Consider the following 14,741-nt stretch of genomic DNA (forward strand, 5'->3'; position numbering starts at 1 on the left):
GACTGTCTGTGTTTCACCTGGGGGCTGGCCACACCCAACCGGCCGAGGGCAGGACTGGCCACCCAGGAAGTCCAGCCAGGGGACCTGGGTGGGACCTCCATCAGGATATCAGCTGGTCTGGAAACGGGTACCAACCATCGGACGATCTATGGACCCTCCCATGTCACGGCGCCCAGTAGAAACCTGGACACGAAGCCCAGCGAGCCTCCAGGTTGGTCATGGTCTGTGCATGCTGTCCCAGGTCAGTTCCGAGAACCAGGGGCCTCCTGGACCCGCCACGCCTACCCCCCCTCGCCTGCCCCTCTTTCCTGTGGTGATTTCATTGGGCCTTTCCCTGTTGTAAATCAGCCCCTGAGTCCAACAGCTTAGGGGTCCTGCGTCCCAGTGTGCTGTCCAGCCTCGGGGTGGCTTTGGGCACTCCCCAAACTACCCCTGGGGGCGGGCGGCTTGGATGCAGGAGGACCTTAGCTTTGCAGTGTGGCCGACTGTGGGTGGTCCTGCAGCCCTGATGCAGGTGCAAGAGATGGCATCACCCTCAAGCCACAGAGAAGATGCGGTGAGTTACCGCCAACCCATCAGATAACTCTGAGCCAGCAGTTTTCTCCATGTTGGAAACTGGGCTGAAAAAGCAATGAGATCTAATTAAATACTTAATTCTGTTTTTTACAGCAAGCCAAGAAGCCCCCATTTACATATGAAAAGATTCTGGCAAAAATTACAAATTAAAAGAAAGGGTTTAATCCTGACTATTCAAAGTAATTTATGCATATAAATATAATGGGGAATAGGATGAAAGTTCTTTTAAGTGATTTAATGAAACACCAGGTATGCAACTGCTATTCTTAGTTTTAAAATATAATTTTAATATGCTATTTTAAATTTGCATCACACTATGACTAATAATTTGAAATAATTAAATTTGTATTAGGCTAAGATAATTTTTTAAAATACAGCTAAAGTCTGGCTGGTGTGGCTCAGTAGGCTGAGCACTGCTGTCCACGCACCAGCAGGTCAGAGTTTGATTCCAAGTCAGGGCACGTGCCCGGTTATGGGCTCCATCCCCAGCCGGGGGCGTGCAGGAGGCAGCCGATTGAAGTTTCTCTCTCATCATGGATGTTTCTCTCTCTCTCTCTCCCTCTCCCTTCCTCTCTGAAATCAATAAAAACATATTAAAAAATAAATACGTAAAATAAAATACAGCTAAAGTTTGCTATAGTTGTTTTTATAACGGCATAGAATGGAAAAACACGGTTGAAAACTAGGCTGTCAAACACCCATTGATGTTGTTTTTTTCTTTTTCCTTCTTCAGTAGAAATGCAAGCACAGCCAGTCCCCATTCCCTCTGCGCAGTGGGACACGAGTATTTAACATTTCAAAGGTCCACAGAGTTGGCATTTTCATTATGTTTTCACTCAGAGCTACTGTATTTATAATGTGGAAGTATCAGGGCTCCAGTAACTTTTCTGTCTGAAATGCAATCTTCAGAAACAAAGTCCTTGATCTGTTTACATTAACCTGAGGTTGCAAACATTCCCCCGTTACCCTAAGTGTCCAGCAGCCAACAGGAGGCTCCCAGGGACGCAGACACCGCCCCCTGCCACGCCCACCAGCTGACTCCAGCGGCTCCAGGAGCCCTCCCCACCACCAGTGGATTCGCAGCGTTATTTTCCCTGAGAGGGTCCCACATTAACCCTTTGCGTAAATGGTCTGAGTCTTAGACCAGCCGTGGGCAAACTACGGCCCGCGGGCCGGATCCGGCCCGTTTGAAATGAATAAAACTAAAAAAAAAAACAGACCGTACCCTTTTATGTAATGATGTTTACTTTGAATTTATATTAGTTCACACAAACACTCCATCCATGCTTTTGTTCCGGCTCTCCGGTCCAGTTTAAGAACCCATTGTGGCCCTCGAGTCAAAAAGTTTGCCCACCCCTGGGTTAGACCCTGTGCTTTTCCCCGGACAGTCTCCACCTCCCAGTAGCAAAACGGTGTGCGTGCTTCCAGCCCCACTCCCCAAATAAAACCAGCTTTCTGAACCAGAGAAGCGATATACGATGGTGACAGAAGTTAAGCCGTAAAAAATCTCCGGGGTGGAATTGCTAACCACCCTCCCGCCTCTCATCTCACCCTAACAGTGCCCTTCCCTTCCCTTCCCAAGCAAACACCGTCTTCTGTGTCTGAAATCCACCCAAGCAGTCTGCTCGTCTCTGGTTTTGCATAACAAATATTTGTGTTTATTATGACATCCTTGTCATTTCCTTGGGGGCAAGACTGATTTATGCACCTTTTCTTAACCTACTGGCCCAAGACGTGTTCCTGAATCCTAAGTAGAATGAGTTGGACATAACAGATCCCAATAAATATTTGTTGAACAAATTAATGCATTCTCGGATGAGTTCTTGTAATATTCAAGGCACCGTTATCTACGAGAAGAGCTACCTGGCTCCCGGGAGGAACGGCTGACCTACCGTCACACCTGGGGAAGGGGTGGCTCCAGCTTCGGTCGGTCCCGTGCTGACAGGTGAGGACGGGGTGGCCGATGAGAATGTACCCGGGGTAACACTGGAAGGAGATGGACTGGCCCACGCTGTAGTCGGAGCCGACCAGGTACCCGTTGGGGAAGGGGGGCGGGTCCGGGCAGTTCTGCAGCTCATAGGCTGAAACACACAGAGCCAGGTCATCAATACCACGTGACTGAGTCACGGGCTGAAACACACAGTCAGGTCATGAATGCCACGTGAGTTAGTCTGGAATGCAGAGGAGGAGAACGGTTACATTTAGCTTCTGGAGATGAACTTTAAAAAAAAAGTTTTTCTTTAAAAAAAAAAAAATTCCAAGTTGCCAGTTGCCATGGGAAGCAAAACAGTAACTATTGGTAGAATTGTAACAATTTGCGGCTATGCTTACCGTGTGCATTAGAAGTAATACAACCCAGACCCAAAACACACTTGACAATGTGTATCCTCACCCAATGATATTATTTCCATTGACTTCGAGAGGGAGTAGGAGGGAGGGAGGAGGGAGACAGACAAACATCGATCGGTCGCCTACCCCATGCATGAGCCCTGACAGGTGAGGATGAACCTACCACTGAGGAACGTGCTCTTGACTGGGAATTGAACCCTAGACCCTCGGTCCACGGACCGATGCTCTAACCACTGAGCCACTGGCCAGGGCTGTTATTTGTGTTTAAAGGCACTCGGACATCCAGCAGGAGGAAAACGGAAGAGCGGGACTCTGACCACAAGCCCTTTCGTCTCCGGGGGCCCAAGCCCTTCCCACTCAAGTGTTTCGGCGTTGAGCAACGATGCTTTATGACGTAAAATAGGAAAAGACACAGAGGGAGGGAGGGAGGGAGGGAGGAGATAAATATTCAATTCCTCCAAATGTCAAATGACAGAAACCAAAACGGTAAGGAAAGCCCCTAAAATCCTCCATTTCAAAAATAGTATAAAAAACCCAAGGACCAATATGGCTACTCCAATGCCACAAGCGGGAGCTAGCTCACAGAACCTCATCTTTCCCAGGGGTCCCCTCGCTGGGACCAGGAAAGCTTCTGTTCCTCCCACCTGTCCGTCTCACGCAGGATTTGCGTCCGTGTTTCAGTGGTCGGTGCTTGATGTCACCCCGTGTTTCAACGATAGATGTAACCCCCACGGGGCCACGCAGCCAGCCGGCTAACAGCCATGGTGTTTCCTGACGCTTCTCTCATTAGCTGACACAAATCTCCACCCTTTCATCTGCTCTCCAGCTCTTGAGTCAGGAGTAGGGCACGTGAACGCGGCTTTATGGAGCATGGCTCTCGAACTCCATTTCTCAATCTCGAAGGAGCCATTTAGCTCCGCGGCAGCTACATCTGCAAGCGACATCTTTGACCTTCAAGGGGCCATCAATATACGACAAGGGGGGGAGGGAGAGGTACCGCACAGACATCGCCGAGAATGACAAGGCTTATCTGCGTGATCCATACGTCTTCCCATGAGTTATTCAGCAGGCGCTTAACTCACAAATCGCGTGTGGCACTGAGGAATTCTGATGTGACATAGGAGCCAAGGTGCGTCACTTCAACCATCTATGCTTTTGGTGAAATGAACGATCTCGTTACCATCCCTGTCAGAGGTGGCGCCGGGAGCAGTGACAGCGCCTCCACCGCATGCCCCGTCTGTCTTCTGTTTTATTTGGGAATCTCTCAAGGGCAGCAAATTCATTACTGACAATAAAAATATGTTGTTTAGGGTTTTTAAAATGTGGATCCTTAAACTTAGAGTCAGGTGTCAAGTAAATGAAGTGTTCACTCAGCCAACCAGAGGTGTGGCCTCGATGAGGGCGCCCAGCCCAGAGGCCCGAAGGCCAGGCCGACGGCACCGGTGGCCGCGGCCGGCAGGAGCGAAGGGAACTCGGAAGCCAGTGGTTTCCGACTGGGAAAGGGGCCTCCACGCTGACACCCCAGGGGCTGTCCCCAGTGTGGCTGCTGGATAAATAGTCCCGATGCTGACATTGCAAGAGCAAAAGGGAGAGTGGGCCTGTGGGCATTTCACAGACTATGTGACGTCCAGTTCCAAATCTAGACACTTTAGAAATGGTTACGTTGAGCTAACCCATCCTCCAGGGACTTCCCGCTGCGGGTGGGGAGAGGTCTAGGCGTGATGGGTTAGACCAGTGGTGGCGAACCTATGACACGCGTGTCAGAGGTGACACGCGAACTCATTTCTTTGGTTGATTTTTCTTTGTTAAATGGCATTTAAATAAATAAAATAAATATAAAAAATATAAGTCTTTGTTTTACTATGGTTGCAAAGTAACTTTGGTTACTATGGTTACATATGGTTCTATATGTGACACGGCATCAGAGTTAAGTTAGGGTTTTTCAAAATGCTGACACGCCGAGCTCAAAAGGTTCGCCATCGCTGGCTTAGACCTGTGCCCCACCCATCCTGGCCCCTGGCTCCCGAGAAGGGAGGGCAGGTTCTTAACAGGAATGAGCGTGACCGCACAGCCTCATGTCCTCCCTTCTCCCCCCTCCCCGCTCTGCGCTCAGCTCTGGCCTGGAGACGCCCCCCAGGCCCCAGGGCCTCCTCACTCACAACCTCCCCGGGGGCATCTGCCATGTCCCGCCACCCCCCCCCCCCCGCTGCCCCCCAAGGCCACAGAAGGTGTTTCCCTCAAACGCCTGCTATTTCTTCAGCGACAGGAAGTCTCACAGGGATTTTGCTTTGGTCTCGAAGATCTGCATTAAGGATGTGCATTTCCCACTAAACAATGAAGCTGTTTAATGCAGAACTCGTCTTATTGGAACCCCTGCCTCTTAGCCCAGACACTGAATTCCAGATCCGGCCTAAGGAATGGGTAGCTAACCTTTGAAGAAAATCTACATACATGACAACAGGTGCAGGTTACAGGGAACTCGGTACGTTACGAGACACCATCAGGATAGTTTGTCAAATATCGGAACCGTTACGCCCTGATCTGCACTCGGAATCTAAGCCGACCGACGCTGAGCTGTCACTGTTGTAGGTGTGAACGGGTCAGACTGAGGGAGGGTGACGTGGGGATGAGAAGTGGGCAGACGCGGGCGCACGCGGAGCCGTGCTGGCAGGTGCCGCGTCACAGTCCTCATGAGCCTTTACCTCCCTCTTCAGTTTCCCTTCCGTCCGGTTCCTGTTTTAAGAAGCCCCAGTTCTGGAAATCTACACCTATAATTTATAGGGACAACTTCGGCAATCGGGTCCAAAAGTCCCTTCAGGAATGAAAGAGTGTAGCTCTGTCTTCGAGAAAACCAGCGATTTAGCCACTTCAAAGAAGCAGGCCCTACTTTTGACATTTTCAACTTCATCCGACTTAACAAGAGTCAGGAAAAGGCCAGCGGAATTATTTGGAGTGGAATGAACATGCTGAACTTTTTCACACGTCAAAAACGCTAGAATGGCTGATCCAAACCTCCCTTAGAGGTCTCATGCTTTGATCGCTCAAGGAAGAATACAGTCCGCTCACTGCCTTTTTTCCGGGCGTAATTGGAATAAGGGCTGGACAGCACACAGGGCCCTGATTCCAGATTGGGAAGAGGCCAGCGCGTGGGAGACCCTGCCCCGCCCACAGCCACGATGGAGGGACGCCCACACCGCCGTCCTGGCGGGACCCGACCTCCATGTGGCGAGGCGGACACATGGCAGGCGAGGAGACAACGTGACCATGAAGCCACGTGGCTGGAGGAGTGTGGCGGTGGCCACGGAGATTGAGGGCAGCGGGTGGGCGGTGAGGGAGACATGGACTGTGCCCTCGGGGTCTGTGTCCTTCCTGATAGGACGAGGACAGCAGTGACCCCACCAGGGGTCAGCAGAGCCCCCCCAAATGAGTCCAGCGGTATGGTGTCCATGCATCGTGTGGGGGGGTGGGGGGAGGTGTGTGGGGGGTGGGCCTCACCTCGGTAGGCCAGCCGGAAGCCCTGCCGGCTCTGGGAGTGGTCGCTGGAGAAGCGGACGAGGGTCTCGTGGGTGGTGCTGAGCAGCGCGGCCGGCAGGTCGGGGCCGCTGAACTGGCCGAGCAGTGGGCTGGTGGGGTGCGGCCCGTTCTGGATCTCCAGGAAGTCGTGGTTGGCCTCCGTGGAGAAGTTCAGGAACCGGATGTGCGCGCCTGCGGGAACACGTGCGAGATAAGGGAGCGTCACCATCGGCGCTTAGAGGCCTAGCTCATCAGAGGTGACTGCCCCTGATCCGCGTCCCCAAGCACCGTCCTGTCCCTCCGGGGGCCCAGGGCGCCGTGGAGGAGGTTGCTCGCTCGTTTCGGATTAAAATAGATGCGGTTCCGTCCCCGCCGCCCCCTCGAAGCTGTGGGACCTTCATCTGTGCCATTAGAGTCCCGAGCGACTCTCTATGAAAGAGGCCTGCGACCAGCTGTGCCACGGGGACGCGGGCATCGCTGCCTGGCTCTGGGGCGGAGGCGGGTTCTGCCCGCAGCTGCTCTAAGGCTCACAGCGCGCACGCAGATGGGACTCGCTGCCGGGCACCCAGTGGCACCAAGGACGGACCGAAGCAGCCCAGAACTCAGCGCCACAAACCAACGGACCGTCCAGGGCAGGGCTAATCAAACTTTTTAAACAGGGGCCAGTTCACTGTCCCTCAGACCGTTGGAGGGCCGGACTATAGTTTAAAAAAAAACTATGAACAAATTCCTATGCACCCTGCACATATCTTATTTTGAAGTAAAAAAACAAATGTTTTCGGCGGGCCGCATGTGGCCCGCGGGCCGGAGTTTGAGGACCCCTGGTCCAGGGGCTTCTCAACGCCCGGCCGCGGCCAGGGGTTTGCCGGTCAGCGAGCCGTGCGTTCACTTGGTTTTGCAAGCAAAGCCAGTCACAGCTGTTTGCAGGAAACCCATCCACTGGACCCCTGTCACTCCCACAACCCAGTCTCCCAGCCTGGCCCGGGCGACGGATGGGAGACAGTCCAGGTGACCCGGCTGCTGTGGCCACGGGACCCGGGCACGAGATATGGACGGCGGGTAAGGCGGGCGCGGTGGCGTCAGGATGCTGGGCCGTGGCATCGGGAACATTCACTTGACGACTGTGTCTGAAAGGCCCGACTCTCTCACCGGCTGATAGCGCCTGAAGCGAGCGTGTTTACATGAACCGATGCGAGGGACGCGGGCTGGTACAGCCTCCCGGGGAGCTCGACAGCTCACGGATTGTTCCGCCGGCGCCTCGGAAAAGCGTTCCTCGTGCCACTCTCCTGCTCTCGAAAGATAAGGAGGGCTTTCATTTCTCTTTCCATCTCGCAGACTCGTTTCCGGGGCTTGGAGACCGGCAATAACGCGCACGCCTTGCCCCCCCTCAAGGGCGAGTGCTGAGAACGGAAAGCAGACCTGCCCGCGTGTGCTGGCAGGAAGCTGGGCTGTCCTGGGCCAGAAGCAGAGGAAGGGAAGGAGAAAGCCTCAGGGGACAGCGGGAGGGAAGAGGGGCCTACACGTGCTCAGTACAATGCACCGTCCTCCAACCTCCAACTCAACCACGCGGGAATGTGAGGAGGAAGAAATCGGGCCCTTGCTGGCTGGGCGCAGTGTTCGCCGACTGCCTGCCCGGGATCCAACGTACCAAGGAGCTCTTGTCCCCAGTTCCCCAGGAAGTCACTATTGTTGTCCTCGCAAAGTCACAGGGAGCAGGCCCAGGCTCGGCGGGGCGCGGTGGGGTGCCCATGGCAGCGGGGACACAGCGTCCGGCACGCCCACCCTGGCGGACAGCGCCCTGCCCTGTCCCTGCTTAGCGGGCGACGTGCTAGACAAGAGCCACAGCCTCATGAGCGGGAACGAGGGCGGTCCCCAGTCCTTCTGGGGGAACTCCTATCCGGACGGCCCAGCCCGGGCTGGAAGAGGAAGGGGGGGAGGAGGAGCACGTGGGATCCCAGGAGACGCCGAGGGGGCAGGGAGCAGAGGAAACAGGAGGGAAGAGGGACCTTGAACTTCAACCACAATGTAGCATCATTTCAGAAGGTGGGGTGCAATGCACATGGGCCATCTGACTCTACACGCGTGTGCAGGCGCAGCCAGGAGGCAGGTCCCGGTCGGCAGGGGCCGGGGGCTCCACCTGGGGGCACGGGTGCCGCCAAAGGCAGCCCCTCTGTGGACCCAAAGCTCCGCGACAACTTGAACAGCAAACAGGGTTTCCTTGAAGAGACAATGACACGCAGCCATTTTCTTCTAAGTCCCAGCAAATGTGTTCACGCAAAAGGAAGTCGGAAGCAGGGAACAAAGCGGCAGAGAGACGGAGAGATCGGTTGGGGACGGGGAGAAGCTGGGGGAGGGGGCCGGGGGAGGGAAGGACGGCCAGTGGCCCTCTCTGCCCCTCACTTCTGGCCTGTCCCCCCACAGGCTGTGATGGGGGACACCCCGCCGCTTAGGGAGCCGCACCCAGAGCCCCATGCGGCTGCTCATCAGCTGCTGAATTACCATAAAACCCGCCTTCGTTAGTGCGAGGCCCCAACTCTAAGGGAGAGTGTTGTCACTAATACACACACTGTCTAGCCATCGTGTGTGTGTGTGTGTGTGTGTGTGTGTGTGTGTGTGTGTGTGTGACTGTGCAGGCCCCGGACTCCTGTGGCCCCCAGTTCCCTCAACGCTATCACACCGTCGCCAGGAGCTGGATGAGACGGGACCCGGGACTAGCAGACACAGCTGCTGAGTCGCCACCCGCCCGCCCATCTGAGCGGGAAGGAGGGTCCAGGCCGGCGGACACTCACACCCTTTCACTTTGGGTTAGAAGCCGAATCGCAGGGAAGCGGTGCAAGGTGCCCGTTCCCAGTGGCAGCCAGCAGATGGCTTATCCAGGGGACGGGCTGAAATTCACGGGTGACACCGTCGAGAAGAAATGAAAGCAGCCGATCCGGGGAAACTATTAGAGGTGCCCAGGCCGCCAGCGCACGGGGGCCAGTGACAGCCGCCCACGGACGTGAGGTTAAGCTGGGAATGGAGTGCTGACACTGCAGCCCCATGAGCCACATGAGCATGGGGAGCAGGGCAGCGTCCACACCCAGCAGCCCCTGGCACGTGGGGACAGTGGCGCCCGGGCCTGATCTGTTTCAGGGGTGACTCGCGCTCTCCTCTTCAGCCAGCTGGGTCCACTCTGACACCTCAGAGCGAGCACCCCAGGACTGAGATACACATAACCTAGCTCCCCTTCATCATCTCCCCGAAGACCGGGAAAACACGCTTTATATTTCTTAATTGATTTTTAAAAAGAGAGATGGAAACATCGATGAGAAAAAATCACTAATGGGCTGCCTCCTACATGTGCCCTCCTGGTGATCGAGCCGCAACCCGGGCATGTGCCCCGACCAGGAATGGTTCATAGGTTGGTGCTCAACCACTGAGCCACACTGGCCGGGCTGTGCAGTTAATTCTTTTTTTTTTTTTGAATATATTTTATTGATTTTTTACAGAGAGGAAGGGAGAGGGATAGAGAGTTAGAAACATCAATGAGAGAGAAACATCGATCAGCTGCCTCCTGCACATCCCCCACTGGAGATGTGCCTGCAACCAAGGTACCTGCCCTTAACTGGAATCAAACCTGGGACCCTTGAGTCCGCAGGCTGATGCTCTATCCACTGAGCCAAACCGGTTACTAATTCTTGAAAACTGAACACTGACATACTTCTCCTTCACTGTACTGTATTCTGGGTGCGCACTCGCAGGGAGAGAACCGCGGTGCCCGCACTGTCCGCCCTCACTCACGAAAACAAAGAAATTCTGAGTCGGCTGCGAAAGCAACATGCACCAGCACCCGACTGTGTGAAAGCAAAGAAAGCGGCACAAAGCCAGGGGCGGCTGGGGTCAGCGCCGCAAGTGCGTCCCCACCCCGGGAGGGGTCACCACTCAGACGTGCCCCCACACGGGAGGGGTCCCCACTCAGACGCACCCCCACCCCGGGAGGGGTCACCACTCAGACGCGCCCCCACACAGAGGGGTCACCACTCAGACGCGCCCCCACACAGAGGGGTCCCCACTCAGACGCGCCCCCACACAGAGGGGTCCCCACTCAGATGTGCCCCCACACGGGAGGGGTCACTACTCAGACGCGCACCCACACGGGAGAGGTCACCACTCAGACGCGCCCCCACACAGAGGGGTCACCACTCAGACGCGCCCCCACACAGAGGGGTCCCCACACAGGGGAGGGGTCACCACTCATGGCTACTCACTTCCCGGGAAGATGCCACAGCGGCTGCAGGGGAGATGGGGACCTGGGCCCATGACAGCCCTGGCCTGGGTGTGGCAAATGGAGTGAGTGCACCTCACAAAGAAGAAACAGACCAGACAGAGACAGACTCAGGGACACAGAACAGAAGGGGTCGCCAGAGGCGGGAGGGGAGGAGACGGAGTGGCTGGAAAAGGTGGGCGAGAATAAGGACAGACTCCCCGTTATGCACACATCCGTCCGGGATGGAATTCACACACAGCCCCGAGAACAGAGCCAGGGCTGTGATAGCTCTGCAGGGTGACGGGGCTGCCAGGTGTCTGGGGGTGATCACAGTGTAAGCTCTATAGGTGCCGAGTCACTAGGGGGCACACCTGAATGTCACATACGACTGCACGTCAACTGCACTTCAATAAGAAAGCTTGAGAAGGAAACACAGCCCTGTCTCTCCCACCCCCGATTCCCGAGTCAGACGACTGCACCCCCACATCGCACCCCCAGGTCCCCACAGCGAGAATCAGACCCAGCAAACCAGGGGACATGAGCTTCACACGTGGGGTGCCCATCCAGTGGACATGCGCCTCACATGTGGGGTGCCCATCCAGTGGACATGAGCCTCACATGTGGGGTGCCCATCAGTGGACATGCGCCTCACATGTGGGGTGCCCATCAGTAGACATGCGCCTCACATGTGGGGTGCCCGTCCAGTGGACATGCGCCTCACATGTGGGGTGCCCATCAGTGGACATGCGCCTCACACGTGGGGTGCCCATCCAGTGGACATGCGCCTCACATGTGGGGTGCCCATCCAGTGGACATGAGCCTCACATGTGGGGTGCCCATCAGTGGACATGCGCCTCACACGTGGGGTGCCCGTCCAGTGGACATGAGCCTCACACGTGGGGTGCCCGTCCAGTGGACATGCGCCTCACATGTGGGGTGCCCGTCCAGTGGACATGCGCCTCACACATGGGGTGCCCGTCCAGTGGACATGCGCCTCACATGTGGGGTGCTCATCCAGTGGACATGCGCCTCACATGTGGGGTGCCCATCAGTGGACATGCACCTCACATGTGGGGTGCCCGTCCAGTGGACATGCGCCTCACACGTGGGGTGCCCGTCCAGTGGACATGAGCCTCACATGTGGGGTGCCCATCAGTGGACATGCGCCTCACACATGGGGTGCCTGTCCAGTGGACATGAGCCTCACATTTGGGGGTGCCCGTCCAGGCCCCCATCTTTCCCTGGAGTAACGCTCCATGTCTGTGCACAGCACGCTCACGTCCTCACGCCTGACCCTGGCTTGCGGGCCGCAGCCCATCCTTCCACAAACAGCCGCGCTGCCCCCGGCACAGGGCCTCCGGGCAAAGCTCTGAGCACATCCTACAGACACGACCTCTTTCCAGGCAGCAATGTCCGCGTGCTGTGTTCACGCGTCTCGCCCAGCATCCCCGGGCGACCGTGACTTAGTGAGCGAGCCTCAGGGTCTCGGACCGGACCCCAAGTGTCTGTGACACGCCCACCGCAGGCGCTGCTCTTCAGAAAGTCGCCGGTGGGACAGCCCCAGCGATGAACTAGAATGCAGAGGCAACCACGAGGCGTCAGGGAAAGGCATGGTGGGAAATCCAACTTTCGCAAAAACCATGTGTTTCCACAGAAGGCCAAGGTGAGCTGCCAGCTACACAGCAGCTAAAATCAGGACTTATTGAAGGCTAGAGGCCCGGGGCACGAATCCGTGCAAGAGTAGGCCTTCCTTCCCTGGCTGCCAGCACCGGCTTCCCTTGGGCACCCGGGACCCGGGCTTCCCTCGCAGCCCTGGCTTCGTCCGGAAGGTTGCCTGGAAGGATGTCCGGTCCAATTAGCATATTACGCTTTTATTAGTAATACATGACTACCCTGAGTGTTCGGCCCCAGCTTCGTGGAAACCCGTCCCCACTTCCAGGGATAGCCGCCCTCACGTCAGCAGCACCAGGCGGCTCTCCCTCAGCCGTGCTGCCAGGCTGCGGGTGGAGAGTGGGTGCTCGGAGCCCCCGCGCGCTCACTCACCATGGCCCACGGGCAGGGCGATCCGCCAGCTGCAGTGCAGGTTGCTGGGGTAGGCGCCAGGGAAGCCGGGGCTCAGGATCACGCCGGCCAGGCTGCTCAGCGTCCCCCCGCACGTCGCTGCCGGAGGGAGCACAGGTTACATGTGAGTTTCTTCCTGAGGACTATGATTTCTCAAAACACAGATTTCCGAGAGCCTGGAAGTCACTGTCATCTCTGTGTGATTCCCAGTCCTGACCCCCCAGCCGGCTCACGGGGAGCAACGCGCTGAAACCGCAGGAGGCCTTCCCGTCCATCACCGCCAGCTCTCGGGCCCTGGGGCCATCGCTAAGGACCACCTTTCCCTGTGCCTGGTGAGGGGCGCGGAGCCAGCAGGTGTGAGGGAGACCGTGCACCTTCCATCTGTGCTCACACCGAGGCACGTTAAGGAAAGATACAAACCGACTACATTTGGCCGGTACAGGGTAACGACTCAAAGGAGACATTTCCTCCGGGAATGCACACGCCAGCAATGGCACAGGGTTTGACTGCGTACCCTTTGTGAGTGAATTTCAGCTCAAGGTTTAAAATATCAAATTCCCAGTTTAAGGGAAAGTTAGGAAGGGCGATGAGAGTGAGAGGAGGCGTGGAGGGAGCAGGCGTCCCCGCGGTCCCACCCTAGTCCTCGTGTCCAGATGGAGCCGGGAGTTTAAATCCCACACGGATACCTTCACATGTTTACGGGGCCTGGAGTCTAGACATTTATTTTCACCCAGAAGTCACTTTCCCTCATAAAGCCCTGGTCACTAAGGACCACTGTCGCCTTGGCAACAGATACGATGCCGTGAGCACAGCCCGCAGGCGTGCTGCTGGGCGGACTCCTGACGGCAGGAGTTTGTTGTTTAAGTGGTTGGGCTCAGGTCTATTTCCTTCCGCGCACACTCCGTCCGCTTCCTGTTCAGGGCAGTCACGCTGTGTGTGACAGAAACCCCTAGAAGCCAGGGTGCGCGGGAGAGAGGCCAGGCTCAGGAGCCCTTCCTTCCGTGTGAACTTGAGGAGGGCACCTGCCCTGGCTGACGTGTCAGTGCCATCTTTGGAAAAATCAAAAGGGATGCAAAAAAAGATAAACATAATGGACACTTTTAAAAAGGACAGGTTCGCCCGGACGGCGTGGCTCAGGGGTTGAGCGTCGACCTATGAACCAGGAGGTCGTGGTTCGATTCCTGGTCAGGGCACATGCCTGGGTTGCGGGCTTGATCCCCAGTGGAGGGTGTGCAGGAGGCAGCCGATCAATGTTTTTTTCTCTCTCTCTCCCTTCCTCTCTGAAGTTAATAAAAATATATTTTAAAAAAGGACAGGCTTGTTATTGCTGATCTTCCCTCTTGTGTCAGGTCCTAAGGTGGCAGGCAGGGCGCTGCCCGTGGAGGGAGTGAGCGGGGTGGGGGTGGCAGGACTGGCCGTGCCCTGTGGGGACCAGGAGGGGGAGGGGAGCGGCTCGGGGTGCCGCCCAGGGGTCTGGACGGGCCACGGGCCGCGGGCGGGGTCCTACCGAGGCAGAGCGGCGGCGGGTAGTTCCAGCGGCGCACCGGGCCGGGCATGCAGGAGATGTGAGAGCGGCCCTGCGGAGAGAGGAGGCGAGTGAGGCCGCGGCCGGGCCGGCCCGAGGGGCGGTGCCGGGACGAGACTGTCCTCGCTTGGGCCGTGCTTTCTGGGGGTCATGGCCGGGCGACACTCTTCCAGAAGTTGGACGTGTCCCTATAGCACTGTCATTCACGAATCACGTATTTTGACTCAAAAGAGAATAACCTGACTCTTTCTCCTCATTTAACACACTCCCACGCCCCCGTCAGCAGTGATGGCCCCGCCGGCCCCTCTCCTGGGGCGCAGGGGGGATGTGAACTGAGCAAAGGACTGTGTGTCGCTTTATTCCATCACCAGAAGTTACAGCTCTCAGGCTCAGAGGCTGCACAGGGCCAGGAAATACGAAGTTTCCATGGAAGGGTGAAAGGTCAGCAGGACAGCATTGGGGTTTGAAAAG

General features: G+C 56.5%; 1 protein-coding gene across 1 annotated transcript in view; it reads right to left on the minus strand.

Annotated features, from left to right (window-relative positions):
* CSMD1 (CUB and Sushi multiple domains 1) overlaps nucleotides 1–14,741 on the minus strand; it is a 157,262-nt gene that overhangs the window by 63,120 nt on the left and 79,401 nt on the right. Inside the window, exons 24-27 of the mRNA XM_036303902.1 lie at nucleotides 14,253–14,322; nucleotides 12,728–12,844; nucleotides 6,421–6,630; nucleotides 2,469–2,657 (exon numbers count right to left, since the gene is read on the minus strand). Coding sequence (XP_036159795.1) covers nucleotides 2,469–2,657; nucleotides 6,421–6,630; nucleotides 12,728–12,844; nucleotides 14,253–14,322 — 586 coding nt within the window. The remainder of the gene's footprint in view (nucleotides 1–2,468; nucleotides 2,658–6,420; nucleotides 6,631–12,727; nucleotides 12,845–14,252; nucleotides 14,323–14,741) is intronic.

The sequence above is a fragment of the Myotis myotis genome, unplaced genomic scaffold (assembly GCF_014108235.1).
Source record: "Myotis myotis isolate mMyoMyo1 unplaced genomic scaffold, mMyoMyo1.p scaffold_m19_p_39, whole genome shotgun sequence".
Classification (NCBI taxonomy): domain Eukaryota; kingdom Metazoa; phylum Chordata; class Mammalia; order Chiroptera; family Vespertilionidae; genus Myotis; species Myotis myotis.